Source organism: Synchytrium microbalum (genome assembly GCF_006535985.1).
Source record: "Synchytrium microbalum strain JEL517 chromosome Unknown SmJEL517_scf0010, whole genome shotgun sequence".
In the NCBI taxonomy this organism is placed as follows: Eukaryota; Fungi; Chytridiomycota; class Chytridiomycetes; order Synchytriales; family Synchytriaceae; genus Synchytrium; species Synchytrium microbalum.
The window spans coordinates 104,724-129,146 of record NW_022158359.1 but is presented as its reverse complement, the minus strand read 5'-3'; the positions used below and the strand labels follow the sequence as shown (position 1 = coordinate 129,146).

The window sequence follows — 24,423 nt, the reverse complement described above, 5'->3', positions numbered from 1 at the left end:
ATGTCACGCTTTTCTGACGTGACGTGCCGGCCGGGATCGTGGGAGCTAGAAGGCTGGAGAAGCTCCATTGCTTTGTTTGTTTTGACGATCTGAAAATCTGGAGATTTGCGGTGGAACAATAATCACAACATCTTAGTTAACTCCACCTGACATCATTTTCCCGGCGGGCTAAATCAAACTTCTCCTGTCTAAACGTTTGCCATTAAATTTCATACAACCGAAACGCTACCCTTCAGAACAGGTTAGGATTGACGCAGATGCTGTTGTGAATCGTACAAACCATGCTAAATCATTTATTTCGTTGACTTTTTTAGCAAACCTTCCAAAGCGATCTTCCCGGAGAAATCGAAAAGAAAAAATGCACTACTCTCTTCACACACTGCTAGCAGCAGACAACGTGTCAAGCATGCATCAACCACGACAACGCACAAGTGCCATAAATATAAACGTGAAGCAGATCCCTGCTTTGATCGAAGACCTCAAAAACGCTGCCACTTACACAAATCTCTGGTCGGGAATCAACGCCAACGCATCCATGGCTCTGACAAGGAGCCTGATGCCACAATATAGTAGCACCATCAGTGATCTAAGCTTAAAGACTGCATCTATATCATCTATATCTAGGTTTTAAGTTATCTGTCTCGCTCGCTCGATCTGATGGCCTGTCACGTTTAGTGAATTTCGCCACCCCACATATTTTATATCTAGTAATAGCACAGTCTCAATAATAGTAATGACACCAGATTAAAACTCATGTTTGTAGTTACCAACGTGTTCCATTGCTCTCGATCGACTTATTTGTTTTTGACACATGTTTCTCCATTGTTTTCCAACAGTTTTTGTTTTTGAAACGGTCAGGAGCAACATACAATGAGGGAGACTATCATTTCATGTATGCAATCAAATGCTTCAAGGCCCTCGTCTTTACCACTTGACTGGAATTTTCCTCGAAAATTTCAATTGCGGCAACAGCGATGCAAAAATGAAAACACAAAAGAGTAGTGCCAGAGGCGAAAGGAGCAAGAATCGATGAACAAGAATCCTATTCTGGAAGACACGTACTAGAGCACTCGACCGCTTTTACGTACATCATCAAACAATGGGCTGCTTGGAATTTGCGAAAGATCCTTTTGGAGATGACCTTTCAAGCCATAAGGCCATGACGTAGAAACGACTGTGAAAGTTGGTTGCCCTAACCAAAGAAGGCTTGCGCCAGTCAATGCCATGGAACCCGCAACACCATCCAGGCTTCAGTCTACGTTGACGCTGACCATTTTGCTGCTCGAGGTGATTGTATTGCCGGTATGAATTATGTGTGCCCGTTTTGGATCGTTGGATCCGAGGTCCCATTCAGAACGCTGGCCGAAAAGATGAGCCGGTTACTTAAACGTAATCCAGATCGCTTTGTTATCATTACCCAGCCTTTTTCTTCCCTGGTCTTACAATGATGTTACTGGGCCAAACACCTCATTAAACTTAAACTGCCAGGAGCACCGCCAGTGCGTGATATTATATTGGGCCAGGTTCGACTTGATTAAAGACGTCCTTCTACGCTGGCCAAACAATCTAACTTTTACTTTCTTGAATTTTTCAGCTTTTTGGGTGAAATCAGCTTCACAAGCCTGTGAATACACTTCCTACAGTATTATTACGGATTCGATAATATTTTCAGGATGCCACATGAACCACGACAACGCACAATTGCTATAAACATGAACGTGAAAGATATACCAGCATTTCTTGAACATCTCAAAACTGCTACAATCATGAAAGTATGGTCTGGAATCAACGCCAGCACATCTCATATGGATCGGATCAGAGGCCCAATGCCACAATATAATAGTAAAAGGCGTGTTTCACCCTCTGTATCTACTGTATCAAATTTTAGTTTCTGATGCTATCGTCACGTTGTAAAGTTTTGTAAGATCCTTTGCCATCCTCAAATAGTCAAATATCCCTTAAATAGTCAACTAAACTACCAGACTGCACAAATCATTATTCAAATATGTTTAAACTCTTCTTTCCGATGTCCGGGTCAATCAAGTGCTCTCCTTCACATCATTGCGTCTTGTGGTCGTTTGGATCTTGGTAAGTGATAAGAGTTTTGGTTTTTGATGGTAGAGCTCAGCAGTCAGAAAGAACAGAACATGACACTGTGTGAAAATAAAAGATAGTTCTGTATCTTTCAGCAGCCATCTTTGTTCACTCCTTGAAATCGGCCAAGTTGCGTCAGTTCTCGGAAGCAGATCTTTTCAAGTTTTGTTCAGTAAAGAGTGAAAAGTGACACCCAAAGAGCGTTCTGAATTCTAGCTTGATCATTGGTTAAGATACCCCGTGATCCTTCCAAATTCTCCGTTTTAGTCAGAGCATGGGTTTCTTTGGCAAGTTTGCCGTTCGTGCTGAAAACAATTCAATCTGCACCTGAAACAAATATCGCTTTTTATCCTGTCTGGCAATTTGTCATTGTTCAACAGTCGTTTGAATATGTATACCTACTACACTTGATGCTATTACCGAGCGTAAGGTCGACTAGCACCACAAAAAAAGTACAAAACGACAATCGCGAGCGTTTTTGTGAGAAGCGTTGAATTCCTGTCACCGACTTTGATATGGGTTACTAAAATACGCATTTTTCGATGTTCATCATTTAACGATGGTATGTTTGGATTTGTTTGTAGCTTCTGCTGAAAACACACTCAAAACTTGTCTGAAAGGCCTCTCAAAAAAACATGTACTGGACACGACATTGGATCCATTTTCCACTAAATAAGGGATAGATTACATCAGTACACCTGTTACCACTTAGTTTGCAAGTATTTTCTGGATGTAGTATCGGTCAAAACGTCAAAACGTACTTTTCGGTCTGATACCTCCAGGAATCAATTTGAATCCACGATTTTAGATATTCCTCCTGATATGTTGATCTCCAAACGATACATTTTCAATATAATGGCTATCTACATATAACTTCATGCTCAATGAAGTTGCTTACACCGTCATCACCTAATAGTCCTACCTACTACCTACAGTGTTAAACTGACCGAAAGAGGGAGAGATCGAGACGATGGATTGTCATCTTGCTTCGATGCATCGTTTGTAGTCAACTGCAGTAAGGAAGGGTGTTGTAAAAGGTGCATCCCGGTCAAGAATTCAGTATCATGACTGGAATCGACGGATGTTTGGTTAATCTATGCTGGGACTGCTGCCAATGACCAATGTCAGACTTGGCAATCTCAGAGGAACTAGCAAAAATATCCTAATCGGATCCAGGTGAAACGTCATCTGGTCTCGGCAAACAAAGCCGAAGTCTTATCTTTTATTTTTCCTTCGTGCCTATTTTTATCCGGGTCCAGAAAAGGGGGGAAAAGAAAGATCGAGAATCACCATCCATGGCGACAATCCATGGATTCGTTCATCATACTTTCAACCATCAATTCAGCATAAAATTCCGTGGCGCAAGGCCAGGAGGTTGCTGGAAAGGTAAAGACTTGACTACAAGTGTTCTCCACATTGCAGGATTCAAGAAACCAACTTCTTTTATCTATCTTTTCCTCAGAAATTTTCTCCAGTCAGCCGGCCACCTTCTCGCGCGAGAGGCTGTTGAATCGGGTACATCTTAGATCGGAGAGCTCTTCCAGTATGCAACAGCAGCCACCACACCACGCAAAGGCTGTCAAGATTGGTGGCAAGAAAATCTCGGCACTGTTCCAATGGAACCAAACTACCTCTACGACAACGAATGCTGGAGTCAACACCGAGGAAACGTCTAATCCACTAAAACGAGATCAGGTGCCACTTTATAGTAGTATCATGGTTGCCTTAACCGCCAATCCTGCAGCTGCATCAACTGTATCTAGAGTCTAATCTTCCCCCTCTGTTGCTCGTCTTTTGTTGTTATGCCTGTAATAATCACCAGATTCATATAGTCATAATGTTGTCGAATCGAATATCAAACTATTTGTAATCCCCTCTCTACGCGTGCTCAAATTCTCCAATGGGTGTTAGTTGTGACTCGCAAATTTGGAGTTTTGAAATCATATATTGTAAGTTTCGTAAAAGTAGGAGACGATTTCCTGTAATTAGTACCTAGTTTTTCATAGCTCTTATCTGCAGATTTGGTTATTTGCTAAGAGGAGTTCTCTGAATTGCGGCAACGAATGAACACAAGTGTTGTTAGAATTGGATGTAGATTGATTGCTCAGAATCTCAGAAAAGGACACTGCAACGAAGTCTGTTAACTATGTTTCCAGTATCTTTCTATCGGAAAGCACGTCAGGAGTTCGGTGGTCATCGTAAATTGTGTATTCAAAGCGATCGATTTTTCGAATGCTAGTACGTTAAACCACCGACTTTCTCAAGATGTTCTTCCCTATTTCGGTTCTTTTGCTGCATGTGAACTAAACGTCGTAAACCTCTGTTCACATGTGCCACTATGCCTTGTCACGTCGGTGGTGGTTTGACTCAAAACGACTCATCAGTAAAACCAAAACTATCCGAGTCATCGTTTCCATTATCAAACCATCTCGTTGTCATTACTCGCGCTTTTTCCTTTCCATGTCCTAAACCATTTGAGGCCAAACACTACCAACACTGAAACTTAAACTTCCAAGGGCACGGACAGCATATTCAGGGCAGGTGCGACTGGAGTTAACTGCTGTTGTAGAGCTTGAAAGCTTGGAAAAAGACTCTTAACTAGTTTCTCGTTTCTTGGCTAGAATTAAGCTTTCACTACTACCAAAACTGTGGAATCGGCCATTTGCCCCTGCGTGGTGCGTTTCCAGCACAGATGGCTTCTGCCAGTATGCTTCAACCACAACCACGACATCGTACATGTGCTGTTAATATAGCGGTGACGGAAATCCCAGCATTTCTTGATCAGCTCAAGGCCACTGCCACAATAAGGTCTGGAACTTTGGATATCAGGCCAGCTATACCACTGACAAGAAGGTTAACACCGCGATATAATACCGCTATAAAGGAGTCAAGCTCAAATACTGCTGCATCATCTGGTATATCGAGAATGTTGAGGCCTTTGTTTGCTTCGTCATATTTACTCATCACCTGTATATTGTAGTGTAATTCTTTGTACCTTCTCGTCGCCCGTCTCAAAGTAATAATCAATTTTAATACCAGACTTACAGTTTTTTTCATTAAAGTAAGTTTCTCTCGTTGTTTGGCGTAACTTTCTCTAGCACATGTTTTCTCGATTTTATGACTCTTTTAAGATTTATCGTGGCGTGCAACTATCGAAAAGAGAGAATCGGAATCTTTTGTGTTCGAGAAGAACTTTTTGCAACCGGTCAGTCCCTTCTTGGTACGGATTCAAGGTCCTACAAGCAACTGCGGCATTACTCAGAACTGGCCTGTACACCTGTGAAACTGAAGCAAAGTGCAAGGTACAAAATATGGACAAAGTTCGATCAAGTCTGAGCTTAGTCTCATCCGAACCTATTGATACTTGACAGGATAGTAACGCCACCCTACGTATTCAGGCATCTCGTTTCAGTACAACATCGCTGCATACCATCTTTATTTATATAAATTTCACATAGCTAACAGATTCTACATTGCATCAAAACTGACGCGTTTCGAGACATGGCTACGGTCTAGCCTAATCGTGCACTTTGATCAACCTTTGGCGCGGAGTTTAAGGTGCCAGCTGCCATAGTTGGATCCTAGCGAGAAGAATTCATATGAGCTCACGTTAAGCTAGTAGATAAAAAAAGGAGCTATAACAATTTATAGCTTACCCAGTTTACGTAATCTGGTGATTCACATGCCTCATACTCATTGATCAACTCTTGGACAACTTCCCTACAGACCCAAAGCAAGGACATAAGCTCTCGTAATGACACACAATCATCACTTTCCAAAACCGTACCTTGACGAGTCAAACTCCTCCAATCCATCAGCAAACAAGGGTTCCCGTCGATACTGTTCCAAAAAGGCATTCCTTTTTCGTAGTCGATCATATTGATCGCATGTACGTTTGAAAAGCTAAGTAGAAAGCGCAAGGTCAGATCCTGTAGACTAAAGCAGTGCTATCATTATTTCTTTGCAATGCGTACAGATGCAATGGATGTATGGTTAGCCAGCATGAGCCCAGACACTCGATGAGGAGTTTGTACATATGGACTCTTGCGAGACAAGGCAACTTGAATGGATGCTGGACCCCATGGAATAAATTGAGCTAGTCGTCTTTCTCGTATTCTCAGGAGTGATTTGTGTACCTGTATGGAAATATGAAGAGATGTTATTGCCTGCCACTATTGACATGACGCAGTTTGCTCACATCAGTTGGATCAGCATCCCCTTGTATAATGTTCAATATTGATATGTAGCAACTCTTCTTTGTCGGGTTGGTGGACACCATCTTGTTTTTCGGTTGAAGTAATCGTCGCATAACATCCAATACTGTGGTCTTTCGAATACTCTTTGCCTAATGGCGCATATAGGCATAAGGCTCTTCGTCTGATTCAAGAATTATGCATTACCGCATAATATTACATGTTTTTTTTGCATACCTTGTCAACCTGATCACCAGTGAAGGGCGTGTAACTTGTCATCAAGTAATGGCAACGTGGTGTAGGAATCAATGAGGCAATCATCCCCACCAAGTCGTTATTCATATATCCTGGATAACGGAGAGTGACGGTGCTTGCACTCATGACTGTCGACACCTATTGATTCAAACTGAGTTAAGTCCCATTCTGCGATAGCTTCTTCCGTTTGAGATCACAACTCACAAGTTGATTGGTTTGAGCAAAAGTTGGGTTTTGGATGTGCAGTCGGTCAGCAGCGATTCTGTTGAGTGCAGCATTATCCAAGACCACCTTCGAACAAGAGAAAAGTCTAGATCAGTTCCCGAATCGCTCCTTATGCCAACATGCCCAAATAATCGTAACTTACGACACTATCAGCATTCAAAGTAAGTCGTTTCAAACTCAAGAGAGAATTGTATGGCTGCACAACAACATCACTTGTCTCTTCATTGTTTGGAAACACTGAATAGGTCTGAACTAGCTTCTTTGGGTATCGATCATTTAGAGTTTCTAGCAGATAGGATCCAAGGCCAGATCCAGTTCCTCCTGCAATTGAATGCAGTAGCATGAATCCCTATATGCCATTACACGACATCAGTTCCAAAGAACAGAAAAAAACGAAAGAAATGATTTTCTAGTACCTCTAAGCTATCACTGCCATCTGCTTCACGATCAATCATCTCAATCACTTCCTCGTACACCTTCTCGCCCTGTGAGTATCCTGCTGCCCAATTGTTACCAGCACCACCACCATCCGTTGACAAGAATATGTTTTCCGGATTGTATAAATTGGCATATCGTGATTGTAAAATGTTGTTGATCACCTAGATATTATGGTGTTGTGGTGAGTATTCGTCCAAACCACCATAACACAGTCCCAACAACTAAGAACGACTGCATACCCGTGGTTCTAAATCTAATAATATAGCACGTGGTATATAGTGCTCGTCATCAGCCTAAACGTTCAACGGTTTCAGTCAGATCTTCAAATATCATGCGCAGCGTAACAATTTAAATGGTTGGACTCGTTACTTGATAAAAGAAGACATCTTTTCGATCTCCACCCTCAGTAGCAAATTCCTCTAATATACCATCTGGACTAATACCATGTTCCGCGCATAGTCCAGCCCAAAACTCTTGACCAACTACATAAATTGTTATTGGTTTGGTTGTAAAGCGTTAGAACGACAAGGAAGAGCCAAGCTTCGATGACTTACTTTGATTTCCACATTGGCCGACCTGTAATGAGATAATCTCTCGTGGCATGATCTGTTCTCCTCGACGCTAGAACGAGTTTTGATGAAGAAAGGGAACGGTCAAACAGATATACAATGCGTGTGGACTGGTTTATACTCGAGTTTATATTTACTACTGACTATGGATATAAATACGTACTTTTGACACGTCGCATGGTATGCAATCGCTCTTCGAATATTTCCACTGCATGTCGATGCAACCGAATATCCAAATAATGATGGGCCTCTATTGCCTCCCTTTCTTCACGCGACAATCGTGAATGCATTGACAATTCACATCCTGGCCCCAGATCTGGATCATAATCTCTCACAAAATCAAACCCTATGGCGAATTCCAGCATGTACATGGAATCCTGCCATTGTTCTCTCAAGATGAGACCTGCTACACGTGTCCTTAGTGCTTTTACTGCTAGTTCTAGTATCTCGTCATCAGATTCTGGTAGCAATTTTACTGATGAAGAGTTGCTGTCTATAATCCCAGCAGCCATCTCAAGCTCCAACCGTGCCAAATCAAACACCGCTCTCCCACCACTCCTACCAGTATCTGACTCATCAACACCCACCGATAACCTCGCATACTCTGACAATGGCACTATATCCGCCGTGAATTGTTTCACGTATACGATTTCGTCACCTTTTGCTCCAGGTGGCGGTGGTGGCCGCAATGCATTATACTTGCCCATCAATGCTACATGTTGAGCAACCCGATTGTTCAACCATGGTGGCGATTTACCATGTAGGGTCAAGAGATCCGTTCTCCTCCATTCAGAATACACTCGTTCTATAGGATCTCGAAGACCCATCACTATAAATGGCCGACTCGCCGACTTGTTGCGGTTCCAGCTCATCATGTAATCTAGTTCAAGACCTAAACACTTATCTAGAGGAAACTCAATACCAGGTGCAAATGTATGGTTTGTCGCATGTTGCAACATTTTGGCTACCGGGACACCCAAAGCTTGGGGAAGAGACATGTACCAGATATTGAGGTTTTGCAACTCGGTTTCCTTTATCATCCTTTTCATGATTTCGAGCTTCCTCGCTCGATACCCGGTGGTGTCGTTGGTGACTTTTATAATAAACTCTGTCGAGATATGCAAATAGTTTGGGTGATGAAACACTCCCTCTCCAGATGATTTGGATGTTATATAAATCACCATATCCGAGACTAGTGTAAAACGTCAAGAGTCAGTTTGTCTTCACATCTCTTGACTTTACACTGTGTTTACCATGAACGAGGCCATCGACAGTATACTTGCTCTTTGATACGTTATAGTCCACAAAGAGATTAATAAGGCCTGCAATCTCGCTGGCGTCACCCTTGCTGACCATTAGAGATGCTCGAGGGTTGAATACAGATATCTCACATATCTCTGGATCAACTATTGGTTGAATACTGTCAGTGTGATAGTTATTTACAAGCGACAATGGTACCCTCACACTCAAGATCGTGAATCCCAGTCGGAATGATATCATAGTCCATAAAATGTCCACCTCCAACAGTCTGTAATGCCACCCAGCGCAGATAACACGATGTCTACATGTAGATTGTCAGTAACTCCTAACAAAACAAGCATTGAAGCAAAGCAGCATACCTCGTAGTGGCGATCATTAACAGTAGGCATCATATTGAACACAGCCAACAAATCAGTAAAATTAGGATGCCGTTTAGCATCCTCTATTCCCAGAACAATAGGATCCCATCCACGTCGCCACCAAACACCCTTCCACAGATTGATAATATACTGATCAGACTGCTTGTGTTCGTACGAAGCACCACTTTCTGATACTTGAGCATCGAAATACGTGTATAATGCACATCTGCGAGCGGTGAGATCACCCCATGGCGCTGCATGCAGTTGCGTGTTGTTCTTAAACGCTGAGGACATCCTTCTTGGCTGTTGTTGAGTTTGTTCGTCATCATTTCCATATAGGAAAATGTGGCTGGATAGGGAGAGTATTAAACAGATCGTGACAATGATTAACGGTATCCGTATTGCTCGTAGCCACAAGTGATGTGTCATTTTATTGCAATTTCTCTATCGATTACACGTTGATTAGTTCGATTCCAGCGGGGATAAGATGTAAAATGTGATTCAAGTATATTGAAATGATTGCATCGATGTTATTCTACTTACATCGACAAGTTTTACACCCTTAAAACTCTACAGTTCTTCCAATTCCGATAAACAAATGAAATGCCAAGTTCCTTGACAGGCAGTGTTGCGTCCAAGTAGATCCAGAATGCCAAGCAGTCTTTTGCCACCTATTCTATCGAATGACGATGCTCCTCGACTTGATCCTCATCCACTGGAAGAGCTTACCGAGGTGAGCGAGAGTGCGCAATAAAACATGTACAAACGAGAGACATCCGAATACAAACAGGGCCTGGAACAGGGCATACAGTGTACAGCATTTGATAATTTAATATATACATAATAATGTAGCTCTGGAATTCAGCCAAAGTCTATTCTACGTGCCAACACTTCGATCACTTCGCGTGCTGCCAGCTTGTAAACCTTCAGTGCATCACGATCCTCTAATACAGGATTCTTGACGCTCCCCAAAGCTTGTACAACGGTTGTCATAGATAATGATCCAGTTGAAGTAGTTGCAGGCAAGTTCAACAAGTGTGCAGCATCAACAATCCTTAAACCAAGTGTTGGTTTATCTCATCATTAACAAACGACAAAAAAAGGCACTGGATGATATATCACATACCTTCCAAACAGCTTCTCGACGCGTCTCACACCCTTATCAATATCACCTCCACCAGCAACAACATCCCAAGTCTTACTTCTGATGACACCTTGCCACATGTCAACAGCAAATGCACTGGCTCCCATCTTGCTGAATCGATTCTTCATAACGACACGTTGGAACAGATGATCATCAATGCGTGCTGCTAGAGGTATCAAGACATGTTTCTTGAACACTCGTGATGGCAGATGGGCTCGAATGATATCAAGATGACTCTTGACAATGCTTAATGACGGTAGCAGTTCAGGTGATGGTGTTGTTGCTAATGGAAGATTTTCTGCCCATGTTTTTCTATTCGTTGAATTGAAGAGCGTCAGACTGACAACAAGAATCAAGTGTGGAGGGTAGTATAGGATGTTACGTACTTCTTTTCATACATCCATACACTCTCAACAAACTCTTGGAAGGCGACATCTTGAATGACCTCAGATATTCGAGATATACAGCCGTCATAAGCACGCATAACATCATCGAAGGCCGTTGAAGCCAAACTAGTAGCTTTGCCAGAAGCTCTAGCTGGAGATTCGCCTTTGGCTGTAACAATGTGATCCCATAAATCCAAGAAAAACTAGCAAAAAAAGAACTTTGTAGTGAATGTGGACGATCAATAAGACCTCGTCACACAACGCCAATTAGACTGACTTACATCACTTTCAGCTCGATCTCGAAGCATTTCACAAACAAAGTCAAGTGAAGACACACATTTACAAAGGGTTTCGATCCTAGTTGAGATTGTTGCTTGTCTTTTGTCGATATTCGAGACTGATGGCAGTTTACGATACACGTTCTCTGCCACGTCTCTGCATGAAGAGAGATAGTCTTCAAGCACATCAAGTGTGAGTGAGGTGAAGAAGGTCAATCGATGAGATAGACTGGGTAACTGCGCGTATACGTCTAGACGTTGAGATTTCTTAGCAAGGGCACACACAAGGAGGCAGGACCAATGTGTGGCAAATTACCAGTAACGGTATCAAACAAATTCATAAACTGTACAGATGAAGAGGTAGGCATGATATCTTGATCCTCCACGCCTTGTTCAAAGTCCCAGGCTGTTGGAGAGCTAACAATACCAATAAGAGCTTTGTGGGCACCTACATCAAACACAGTAAATCAGCACTGCGGTGGTCGATGAGACTGATTTTCGAACCTTACGTTCACGTTCATACTGCAACCAAGCTCCAAACACATCCACATCATCCAAAAATACAGATGCACATCCCTTCCAAGAATTGGAACCAGTACCAGTCCATCGCGGCTGATAATCGAATGTATTTAACAGTGTTCTGTCAAAGTCGATTGCTGCTTTAATACAAGGTGAGAGCAAGCTGGGATCCTTTGTTCGTATAGAAGCTTCAGAAACGAGTTTGTCGATCATGGCAATGACAAGACATTGTATGAACTCGTTCTGCGAAAAGAAAGGAAGCTATTGAGCAAGGCGAAAAAAGCTGGGAACAATGTGATCATGATGTTTGAAGTACCTTGGCGTCCAACGTGCTAAATGGCGAATCGTGGAAGAGTGGTTGAATATGTTGTGCAAGCAACATTGCATGATCTGAGATACTCTTTTGTATAAACTTGAACATCCATTCTGGCTACATATAAGTGGAATTGATGTTGGTACTGACTACAAAAAAAAATACTGGGCTCGTCTTATACCTTGTCACGACGATTTGTCGGCCTATCACCGCTAAAGTGATACTGAAAGCGTAGTAATATAGGTTTAACTAAGCACTTGATGGCTGTTGGTGGTTCTGCCAAGTGTCGTGGCGATGACGCTGTGGCAGTTTCTATACCATCCAACGATTCCCTAAGTCGCACAGAAGTTCTCAAGATTGAGATCATGTCTCGGCACCAGATAAAAAAAGTACTTACAGGATGACTAGTTCATGAAACGTGTCTCGAAACGGCCTCATAGCTTCCAGATTTGTTGTTTCCATTTGCGTCGGCCACCCCAACCCGACAAGTCGTTGATCCAGAGCTCTAATCAACAGAGCAGGATTAATTATATTATCAAATCAAGGTTAGAACTGGTGCTTCTACTTGCGTGGATAGTCTGATTGTGACAGTCTCTTTGACTGATATCAACACACTTCCAATATGATCTGTCAGTCTCAGGCGATTTGATGAGACTGGTATTCCATCGCGGAGAGCAAGTAGCTCCGTGTATGTGCTCAACGTTGGAATGTCATTTGCAACCAGGTTTCTGATCAAAGCGACAAATCGTCAGCTTGTGGAAATTGCCAAACCATCAACCACAGTCCATACTTGAGATTGACGAATTTGGATACAGTAGCCAAATAGTTGCAAACATTTCGTAATTGATCAGCGACGCGTCGACTCTCTTTGACAAAGCGAATGGTTTCGTGAGTGCCTGATGAAAGCAGTTGGTTGATGAGAGCTCTCAAGTCCCGGATTTCAGTCTTGATGGCGGATAGAGTGGATTTCAAGTTGAGCGCAGCCTCCGACAAAGCCTTGACGCGTCGGGGAGTAGTGGCATTGCGTTCTTGGAGCTAAGTGTGTTTGGTTAGTTCCAGTAGACGATGGACATGTGATGGAGTTCATACCCTAGCTTGTATTTGAAGATGGGAACGCAGTGCATGATCGACCAGAGCATGGATATTGTCTAGTGAAGCCTGGTCTGGCAACAACTGCGTCAATGTTGTCGCAATCATTGTTTATTTATGTTTTGAACATTGAGCTTTGGTTCCAATGAGGAGGGCTTCTAGGTTAACAAGGAAATATTTATATTTGGATGGCACCGACTACATAAATTTCCACTAACAGTAGTATGTTGCTTCTCGTGTCGGGAGGTTCTGGGTCTGGATCTAAATAGCAATTTGGAACACCAGTCCAAAATCGATGCCAAATGTTCCTTTCCTTTGTTGTTTACCTCCCTTCCCCACCAAAAACATTTCACATACGCGAGCCAGTTGATAGATAACGAAAACGAACACATTTTCTAATTGGGTTTCGCCATATAATATCGGTTCGCCTCCTTCTTTGGTAGGTCAACTTTGTTGTGACTGGTGGTGTCTATCACGTTTGCTGGGGATGCATGGAATGTGAATGGGCGCGTGCGTCCCTTTGATACGGATAACATATTTAATATGCATATTGTCCTTGAAATCGCTGCTCAACTGTATGGATCTACTCCAATTGCTCACAAACGATACCCAAACACTCTTTGCCAAACTCGCGACTTGGACGACACATTCCCATGAGACCTACTCGCATCATATCTAACCGATATCAAACACTCTGTTAGGTAATCCGCTTCTTAAAAGCAGACATTTTTTCCATTAGACGCATTCACAACATATTAGGCCATCTCCAGACCTCATCACTATCTCGTGCTATGTCATCATCCGATACAAGCGCTAGAATTGGAGAAGCCTCAACCGTCCCCCTCTCGGCTTCGGCCAACGTGGATATCAACCACACTACCACAATGCACTCAAGACCTGTTTCATCGGCTGATGAGCCCAAGAATATAGAAGACGAACGTTGGACCAAGACTTTAGAACATGCCATCAAGTCATTGGTCTCCATCAAGTTCATTGTCTGTCGCAAGTTTGATACGTGGAATGTTGGATCATTCAATGCTGTGAGTACTTTGTTATCCAATTCCAAATGTTCGTTTTGAAACTGCGCTCAGCCAAACATTGCTTTCGCATTAGACGGGCTTTATCGTTGACATTGAAAACGGAATCATTCTCACAAACAAGCATGTTATTACTGATGCTCCTTGGATTGGACGTATCTGCTTCAAGAACAGTGAGGAAGTGCCATGTCATCCTATTTATCGGTGAGTCAGCCGACCCGGCATCAGTCTTTTCGGAGGCAGTGCTCGAGACAATCACGGATCCTTTCATCGCGTCTAAACCAAAAACGACCAAAACAAAGTGATATCTAAATGCCACGTCATTTTGTGTTAGTGATCCAATTCATGACTTTGGATTCATTAAATTTGACAAGTCTAAAGTCAAATTCATGGAGTTAACTCAAGTCCCATTGGTACCCGAGTCAGCCAAGATCGGATTGGCTGTAAAGGTTGGTCCAAATGCGCTGCACGATGCCGGGTTTTGGAGGTGACATTTGAACACTAGGTTCCTGGATCTGACGCTGGAGAGAAGCTTGCTGTCTTGTCTGGTATCATTGCTAGGTAAGCGGCCGTATATCAATCTCGCTGATATTGTTGCTACAATTCCAAACACTTTGTAACATCGCAACTCTGTTCCACAGGCTAGACAGATCACCTCCCGATTACGGCATCGGGACCTACTGTGACTTCAATACTTTCTACATTCAAGCATCAGCAAACACTTCTGGTGGTTCATCTGGATCTCCCGTGATTGATATTCACGGAAACGCTGTAGCCTTGAACGCCGGCGGCTCGGTTAAAGCTGCATCTTCCTTCTTCTTGCCTCTACCTCGTAAGTCCAATATATTGCAGTTCGTTTAGCACTCTCCTCACACAACTCTAAAAATCAATCGCAACCAGGTATCAAGGTAGCATTGGACTTGATCAAACAAGGCAAATTTGTTCCTCGAGGAACACTACAAGTAGAATTTGCTCAAAAGCAGTATGACGAAGCTAGAAGACTCGGTCTACCCATTTTGACGGAAACCTTGTTCCGTCAAACCTATCCTGAACTTAACGGAATACTGACTGTAAAGCACGTCATTCCAAAAGGTGCAGCTGATGGTCTCTTGTTTACTGGTGATATCGTGCTCCAAGTAAATGGTAAATGCTTAGCTCGCTTGGATGAATTGGCCGAAGAACTCGACTCCCGAGCACCTAATCCAGATCATCACGTAAACTCCATGATCACTTTGACTGTATTCCGTGATCAAAAGGTCGTAAATATAGATTTGGAAGTCCAATGTCTTCACTCCGTCCAACCTAGTCGCTTCTATGAAATCGGTGGCTCAACCATCCATGCTTTGAGCTTTCAACTAGCCAGAGGCTTCTTGCATAGAGTTGGTGCTCCATTTGTAGCTGATGCTGGCCATATGATGGGTGTAGCTGGTATTCCAACCAATTCTATAATCGTGTCTGTCAATCACATCAAAACTCCCGATATTGAATCATTCGCTGAAGTAATGAGATCCATTTCTGATGGGACAAGAGTGCCTGTTCGCTACTATGTCTTGACCAAGAAGAATGTAGAGATTGTTAAAGTCGTTTTGGTAGAGAGTAAATGGGGTCGTCTGCGAATGGCATCTCGAGATGGTATGTCGTCGTATTATATAGCTACAGGATGGTTTACCTCATTAACGCTTTTATGAATAGATTCAACTGGACTATGGAACTACACTGCCATTCCAGCACTCTTGCCCAGCAAAACCACCATAGCACCAGAAATCACTGCCTCATACGTAAAAATACCTCAGAAACGAAACCGTCATGCCAAGGTCGCTTCGTCCTTACTACCATCTATGATATTGGTGGAATGGCATTCTCCAGTCGGCTTGGATGGAACAAACTCAAAATGGTCTGATGGTGTTGGTGTTATTGTCGATGCAGAGTTAGGACTGGTACTGGTTGACAGGTCGACAATCCCTACTGGTATGGGTCGAGTCTTTTGTGTTATTGGAAATGGTGTCCATGTGCCAGCCAAAATCGTATATATGGACCCCGTCCAGAACTTGGTTATCGTCAAGTTCGACCCCCGATCTGTGAATTTTGCCATCAAGGCAATAGAGATCTCGCCTTTGCCAGCCTTGGCTATTGGTGATAGCGTGCTGCAATTCTCTATTAGCTCCATTACTGTACGTGTTCGCGTTCGTTTGCCTTTTGTGTAGTTTTGATCATAACGCTTACAGAAATCATTGTTATAGCATCTTCCAAAGATAAGCGAGACTCACGTGAAGGGCAAAGGTTACTTTGTCTTCAATGACACATCACCACCCAAATTCCGTCAAATGAACTTTGACGAATTCTTGACGTAAGTATCTCTATTTCTTCTCCTTTGTCTTTCATTTTGCATTCTGCTGTCATCTTATTGATTTTCTCCTTCATCCGAGTGTTCATCGACCCATGAATGACGAAGCAGGTGTTTTGGTCGACGATGAAGGCCGTGCACGAGCTCTATGGCTGAAATCACCAGAATCATCCTCATATCTTGGCTACTGCTTATCAAAAAATTCTAAATTCTATCAAGCTATTGAACTGGTTATTGAACAACAACGTCAGCTCGCTATGGGTGACAGCACACAAGTCGTTGCCCATCCCGTAGTAAACACGATTGATGTAGAACTTACTGAAACGTATTTCCATAAAGCGAGACCACTGGGTGTCTCTGAAAAGTGGATTCAAGCCATCATCAACAAGAGACAAAGCCAAGCTGAAGTTATAGATGACTCTAGCAGTGAACCCGAATTACGTCTAGAAGCTATGGAAATGGATGAAGAGGAATCCGATGATTTGGTTGTGGGAGATGACAAGTACACAGTCATCACAATTAGGAGAGTACCAGCTACAGACTCTCATAACGCATTTAATGATCATACGCTTCAAGAAGGAGACATGATCTTATCATTGGATGGCGAAGTCGTTACGAAAATGACTGATATGTGGAATGTCAAGTCTTCTTCTGCTCCGCAATCAACAATGTCGGAGATGATTATTGTACGTGATGGGCAAGAAATGGTTGTATCTGTACCTCGTATTACTCTGAATGGTACACCGTCTATCAATATCGTGCACTGGGCTGGAGCTGTGTTCCAGATACCACACCGTGTGCTCTCTTTCACCATCAAAACCATTCCAAAAGGTGAGATAAGCATTTGCGTTTCTGTTATGTTTCCGACAACAATGAGCTGACGAGGTTTTTTAACAAGGTGTATACATATCACTACTCTACTCTGGCTCGCCCGCGCAAAGAGATGGCCTTACTGCCTGTAATTTCGTTACCCACGTTGTAAGTTAGCAAATCTCGTAGTTTTCAACTTCCTGCCAAGCTCTTAGCCAGCTACATTTACTCAACCTTGGCGTTCTTTTTCCATAGAACAATATCCCAACACCAACACTATCCGACTTCCTCGAAGTAGTCGAAGGATCAGAATGGGAAAAGCACGTCTTAAATGTTGATCCCGTAGGAGAAGGATACGCAACACCCGACACTAGTACCCAACAACCTGAATCATTGCCTTCACCCACAGGCGGAATAGGACTCGAACGTCGGGATAGTGGCCTGTCATTATCACCCACTGCTGCACCCGCTGAAGCAAAGTCATTCAAGTTCCGCCTTGTGTCGCTCGAAGGTCTAGTCAAGATAGTGACTGTGGAGCAGTGCCAGGCTTCCAAGTTGTTTTGGGATACGTGGAGGGTGAATATTTAATTCGGAGAGTGTGGAAGCTCCCAATATATTATGTATAGAGTCGAGTCGTTTAAATAGAAAGTAACTTAAAACACTACTGAATGTGTTGTGCAAGAGATGAGAGTGATGAGAGTTCGTGTATTTCATGTGTTATATACCATTGTATCTAGTTTATGTACTGCTGGTGCAACGTTGTACGCCTTTACAAAAAAATCGATGTGAATGGCCTGACGACCGTTCGATGATTTGCGAGATGAGCTTCCGCCTTATCGACAGCTTCCTTTGTGTTATTCTTGACAATGGCAGTCAAGTGTGTTTGTAACTTCATGTGGTCTAGGGATTTGGACGCTACTCTGGCCATTGGCAGGAAGTTCGCCATGCCAGGAAGCGATGATAATGTTGCCAAAGTCTTGACGCACGATTCAACAGAAAATAAAGCGGCTGGGCCCGTCCTCTCCCTTGTTTGTCGAATGAAAAATGTTAGGAATCTAACAAAGGAGGTCGTTGCAAGTAAAGACGCCCTCACCAGGTTGGATCAAACACCAACACAATGTCTTTCAAGAGATCATGTATCACAATCGCCGAGCTCATCGCCACCCGCACACTACCATCTGCGACAGCATCTTCTGGAGATAGTGTTCGGATAGCTAGAATGGCTCCAGGCTAAGACAACAACAGCGACAACAAAAAAAAACACAATCTGTCAGGGTGGTAACAACACAGAACAGCGCTCTATACATACGTACCTTTGCTATACCAATAATTGAGGTATGAAAGATCAAGTGCACTAGCACGACGTTGAACGGATTTCTCTCCTTGTGCATAAGATCCTTAAACCAGCAATGTAGTCCGTTATCGACTGAATACCAGTGAGTACATTCGAACTTCATGTACGGTGGCAACTGAGCATAGAAGTCATTGAGGCGTTGCACCATCAATGGACCAAAGTCGAGGTTCTTTACGACAAGCTGTCGGGTCAACATATCTAGAGACAACAAAGTGCATGTGAGCACACTGAGCTTGACGCAATAATGCCTTCACAAACCTCCAGGGAACTCTGGTAGCTTGATCGGCTGCTCATATGATACCAGTGACCAAGATTCCATATTGTATAAATGCACCACCTTGAGGGCAAGCGCGTATAGTCGAAAGACCTCCAACACAGCTTGGACAGAGTCCAGAGCCTCGCTACTGCCTATATCGTTGGATAATTCACCCGTTTCGGGATGTATGGCCAGCCATGTAGCTTCGCAAAGCGGAAGCCTGACATGATTCACTTCGTCTAGCTCTTCCGGGTCCCGAAGTGTAATCGCTGGAGTATGGGTTACCAGCGCCATCGCTGTGGTAGTCAGGTATGTTAGAACTTCCACATAACATTGGTTCTGTGTTCATTATCTTACCTCGTTCAGGAGGAAAATGGGAGGCCCAAATGCGTCTCCACGTTTCCTTTTCCAAAAGAGTTTTAGAAGACAATGAGCCCCTTTCTATAAGAATATCTGGGTCCTCATCCATTTCAAGAGACATAAGCATGGCCGATAGTATTTTGAGATAATACACGTGCTGTTGCACTGAAGGGAAGAAACAGTTGAGTGGTTTTCACAATTTGAGCAGATAATCGGTCGTACCTTGACCCAGACGCTCAAAGTAGAGAAAAAGGAGAGAAAGGCCTTGTACAGTTTCCAAATTGGGCTTTTGGCCCGAGTCCACCAGCAGTGCCTGGCATTTTTCAATGTATGGTTGACCGCGTTCTGCTGGAGTGGCTCCAAATTGAAGCAGTCCGGGCTGCGAAGACACCGTGGCACCTAAAAGTCCATAAATTGGCTATTACAATCCGTGCTTGGACCTTCAACGCTCACTACATACCGAGAGCACAGAGCGCGTTTGAAATGAGTGGACTGTTATTGGGAAGAGGAGAGGCATGCATCCAGCTTGGTTGATGAATATGACACGACATGATCGCTACAGGATATATAACCGAAAAGAAGCATTGGTGCAGTTCTCTAACATCGACTCGATCCAGCGGATTTATAACTTGCGCTAAAGGACAAGATGCTGAATTAAAGACGCACATTTAAGAGAATGGTTCGCTGCGCCAGCCTGATACATACCATAACGCGGCAATACGCCAGAGCTCTGCGCTGGGAAACTATACGTCCATTCCGAATGAGACTGGACTGACATATCCACATTAAACATTTCAGATCCTTCATTCGAAAGCAGTGAATTCGAGCGACGTTGGTAGTGAGATTTAACAATGGTCGTGTTGTTGAATGAATAAGACTGGTCAGCCATGCCGGGACCATCGGAACTCGTTTCCACGGTTTCAACCGGAACGTCATCCGGCCTTGGTTCTGCAGATAAAGATTGCCAAGTACAGAGAGCATTCTTTGTTCGACTACAAGGTCCGCAAACTGGTTCCTTTACTCCATCACACTAAATTGGACCACAGTGATGAGTGATGAGGAAGGCATCTCTGCGAGAAAAGTGGCTTCTAGCGTGCCGGATGCTTGCATGAAGAATCAAGTAGACAAGTAAAGAACAATTTCAATTACCTTTCTTTTGCGTCTGCGACATTCGTGGCACTTGTTGAAAAAGTTTAAAACAAAAGTATGCACAGTTAGGACACACTCAGCGGAATTTGAAGAGAAGGCATACGAGCTTACTGCTTCTGCTACTCGTAGCTTGAAGTTCATTCTTCTCATATTCCTGATCGTGGGTGAAGGTATCATATAGATAGGTTTCTTGACAATTTGTCCAAGCACCACACTAAAAACCTGAATGGGGGTTATGTCAAGAAGTCAAGTTCAGATAATTTATTGTCGCAGCTTCAGTAGTACTTGATCGCTATCATCGGGGCCTCCCTTTTGCCTTACGAAATTCGCAAGAAGTGTTTTATCACGTGTAATGCAACAAATCATGATAAAGGCCTGCATGCTCTGTGTGCAAAGGCATCTACGAATTCAGGATCAGTTTATAAAAAGGCGATACAGACCAGATAAACTTTGATTCTATTACCTTCGTCACAAAAAGATCGAGGTCAAGGCTCTTACAACAGTTCGATGGTTGGCAAGAAGAGTCTCGGCCTTATCCACAACCTCTTTGGTGTTTGCTTTCACCCTCCGAGCCAAATTTGTTTCGAATTTCATTCCATCTAGGGATTTGGATGCAGCTCTGGCCATCCGTAGGAAACTGCTGGACATGCCAGCAGGCAGCGACAACAAGGTTGCGAGAGTCTTGACACAAGATGCGACCGCGAATATATAGGCTGGTCCGGTCCATTCCCTGTTGTTGTGTGTTGTGTTATCTATATGAAGTTGTGCGGGGAAGGCTGTTTGCTGCAAGAGCCAAAGAGCCAAGTTAAGTACATTGCATCCAAGCAACCAGCAGTAAGAAACAAATCAAAGCAGGTCATCTCAAGTCAAGCCTTGCAAGGATCAAATCTTCCAATTTGACTTATACACAATGCATGGCCGCCTTAGATCTTCTAGTTCGCGTGATTCTTCGCCTTTGCGTGTCGCATTAGTCGATATAGTGATGTATTTACGTATACTTATGCAAATGGAAAGTGGAATCAGTATGTAATTGTCTGGCGATTTACTTGGACTTGCGAGTAAGATGCGCTCTTGCTTTCTCGATGGCCTCTTTCGACGTTTTTTGCAACACACGTGATAAAAATGTCGGTTGCACTTTCTCATAGGCCTTGAGTATCAGATCCGCCATATTCAGCAAGTATTCATGACCCGGGAGCGCAGATAGTGTTGCAAGCACCTAAACACAGAGAGAAGACTCGGTTATGAGACTCTGGAGGCAAAACCAACAACCAAGTTAAAAGCGCAACCTTGATAGCGGATTCAACAGCGAAAGCGGAGGCTTCTCCAATCATTTCCCTGCTCAATGAAACAAAAACGGCATGTCAGAATCACGACAAGAAAATTTAAACCAGAAATGGCGTCTCCGGTTTTCGTTTACCATTGTGGATTCAGCGGGACAATGATCTCCTGAATCAGACTATATATTTGCATTCCAGATCGTTTAGCTTTCTGAACACTACGATTCTGCAAAGCCTCGTCTCCTTTCATAGTCTTTATTGCCAGAATCACTTCAGGCTAGAGAATACATGACGTTGTAAGTGGCGACTATGTACATCCAAATTCGACTGCTTCTTACCTTTAAAATCCCAATGATCGAGGAATGGTACAGCAGATGGCAAAAGACAACGTTGAAGGGGTTTGTGTCTCCATTCAATTGCTTTTTATAATGCACTACCCTTCTAAACCAGCTTTGGAGTCCATCACCGTCGGGCTTCATGTACGCAGGCAATTTGCCATAGAAATCGTCGAGACGTTGCTCCATAACCGGTCGAAAATCCAAGTTTTTCAGAACAAGTTCCCGTTTCAAATCATCTAGAAGCGCAAATATTTAAATCTTGTTTTTTGGCAAATTTTGAAACGCAGTTTACCATCTGGAAATTCAGATAGTTTGGTAGTGCCAATGTATCCTGGCTATGAATAGAAGGATGATAAGCTGAAGGACCACGAATGAACGAAACCAAACTTACAACGTTCCAAGAGTCCGCGTTGTATAACGTTGTAACTCGTATAGCGAGTCCGTAAAGTCTGTAACTCTCTATACATGCCTGTACAGAATCAACCATCCTTGTTTCAACGGAAGGCGGGACACCACCAGTCTCAGGATCAATGGCCAGCCATGTCGCCTGAGAGCAAGGGAAAGTGACACGAGACACTTCGTCCAGCTCGTGTGTATCTCTCAGCGTTATCGATGGAGTGTTGGTCATGAGTGCAATGGCTGTGATACACCAATGTTAGGAGAAGCGACGGGGCAGATATTGTAAAGGTAACCAACCTCGTTCAGGAACGTAAAGACAAAACCATGTCCGTCTGCGTGTTTCTTCTTCTAGGAAGGTCTGAGGCGCCAAAAGGCCTTTCTGTGTCAAAATGTCAGGATCTTCGTCCATATGGAGAGCCATCATCATTCTATTGTTTGATATGTGTAGAGGTGAGTTGAGATAAGATGTGAGGAGATGAATGTGATCCAGAGTGACAGACCTAGATGCGAATCGTACAAACTCTATGCACAGATGTCCTAAATGACAAAGACCGAGTTATCAAAAGGGGACGTGGAAGACCTTCAAAGTCGAAGCTCATACCATCTCCCGATCGGAAATGATAATGGCTCAATAGGGCTAATGCTTGGACGGCTTCACAGGAGGGATTTCTGATTGCTTCAGCTAACAGAGTTCGGCAGGTGTCGATGTATGGCTTGCCCCGTGTGCACTTATCCACACCAAATTGTATTAGTGACGGTTGCGAAGACACTGTGGCTCCTATTGTTTGAATGTGAAATGCCCTTAGTAAACAGTAGCCGCAAGACTTGCAAACTCCACAAACCTATGGCACATATAGCATTGAGCAACAGGGGTCTTTTGGCTTTAGTTGAATCAAGGTTCAGCCAGCTTGGGGGATGCAAATAAGAAACTCTCGGTGCGATGGGATATATAAAGGTGAAAAATGATTGAATGAGGTCTCTGATGTCAACACAGTCGACAGGGTGTGCTTGAACTACACGAGATGAAGAAAGAAAGATTTAGAACCTTCAATTTTCGTTTTGCGTGCGAATGTAATAGGGCATTGTACTTTGTGGAGGCACCGACACTCTGGGAGGTGTAGTCGGCCAAGTCACCGATTCCAGCGTCTGCCAATAATTTTCATGAGGAGGCGATGGAAAGTCAAAAGAAGGAATTGCTGGAAATGATTGCAACAATTCGACTCCAGCTCCTAGCTCAAATACTTCAGGTCTTGTTTTCGCCAGATCTCTAGGGAAATCTTCGGCGGGTGGGGTAGATAAAATAGAAGGTCTCGTTTGAACTATATCCCAAGTACAATTGGACTTGTGTCCAGCCTGACATTCTCCACATGGACGAGTTCCATCGCACTGTGCAAAACGAGAACGTGACGGACGCCGAATGAGCCAAAATGTCAAGCATGTAAGAGGACAGTGGTGAAATCAGTTTGAAAGTACCTTTCTTCCATTAAGCCTGCAATCCTTGCACTATTAAAAAACCAAGCAATGTGAGTCAGCGTTTGCATTTAGTTGTCAGTAAAACTGTAGTTCTGCTTACGGCCACGGTCTCCTGGGCAGTGCGTTTCGAACAGAATGTATCCAAGAAGGTATCACCAGCTTTTCTCTTATTCATTGGTCCTTTGGATACGCGATGACCAGCAGATGTCTGCTGGTCATCTTGGTTCGAATGGCTTAGGCCTCCAGCAAGCGACTGTTGAATCTGAGTGACTGGTGGCATGCCTAATTATACATGAAAACAAGTTCTTCTAGCTGTCTAAATCCCCCCACAAAAGGCTCTAATGTCTATTACACGGTGTCTAGATTTGTTGTTTTGTTGACAACAGGTACTCTGATCCTAGGCAAGTCAAGGCCGTTCAAAAGGAATAGGTATGATTGTTACAAGGCACCTTACTATGTAGATCTAGTCTTAAGCTAACAAGCCTCCTCAAAGCAAATCGCAAA

The 24,423-nt window shown here is 43.4% G+C and overlaps 3 protein-coding genes across 3 annotated transcripts; 1 reads left to right on the top strand and 2 right to left on the bottom strand.

Moving 5' to 3' along the window:
• Positions 1 to 5,606: 5,606 nt before the first annotated feature.
• SmJEL517_g02387 (uncharacterized protein) lies at positions 5,607 to 7,808 on the bottom strand (the record flags this gene model as incomplete). The annotated part of the gene is made up of 12 exons (XM_031168315.1): positions 5,607 to 5,675; positions 5,751 to 5,814; positions 5,882 to 5,997; positions 6,069 to 6,230; positions 6,293 to 6,439; positions 6,525 to 6,680; positions 6,747 to 6,833; positions 6,910 to 7,116; positions 7,184 to 7,366; positions 7,445 to 7,498; positions 7,575 to 7,687; positions 7,760 to 7,808. 12 exons carry the CDS (start codon positions 7,806 to 7,808, stop codon positions 5,607 to 5,609), a joined length of 1,407 nt encoding a protein of 468 aa, XP_031025725.1.
• A 2,446-nt stretch (positions 7,809 to 10,254) lies between these two features.
• SmJEL517_g02386 (uncharacterized protein) lies at positions 10,255 to 13,230 on the bottom strand (the record flags this gene model as incomplete). Its single annotated transcript, XM_031168314.1, has 12 exons — positions 10,255 to 10,447; positions 10,520 to 10,849; positions 10,924 to 11,126; positions 11,205 to 11,452; positions 11,518 to 11,649; positions 11,711 to 11,963; positions 12,037 to 12,150; positions 12,215 to 12,365; positions 12,431 to 12,538; positions 12,645 to 12,761; positions 12,824 to 13,068; positions 13,123 to 13,230. 12 exons carry the CDS (start codon positions 13,228 to 13,230, stop codon positions 10,255 to 10,257), a joined length of 2,202 nt encoding a protein of 733 aa, XP_031025724.1.
• A 683-nt stretch (positions 13,231 to 13,913) lies between these two features.
• Positions 13,914 to 17,901, top strand: SmJEL517_g02385 (uncharacterized protein; the record flags this gene model as incomplete). Its single annotated transcript, XM_031168313.1, has 11 exons — positions 13,914 to 14,162; positions 14,236 to 14,363; positions 14,494 to 14,608; positions 14,665 to 14,720; positions 14,801 to 14,991; positions 15,060 to 15,791; positions 15,852 to 16,330; positions 16,400 to 16,506; positions 16,586 to 17,334; positions 17,402 to 17,481; positions 17,569 to 17,901. The coding sequence occupies 11 exons, from the start codon at positions 13,914 to 13,916 to the stop codon at positions 17,899 to 17,901; spliced, it is 3,219 nt and encodes a 1,072-aa protein (XP_031025727.1).
• Between the last annotated feature and the right edge of the window lie 6,522 nt (positions 17,902 to 24,423).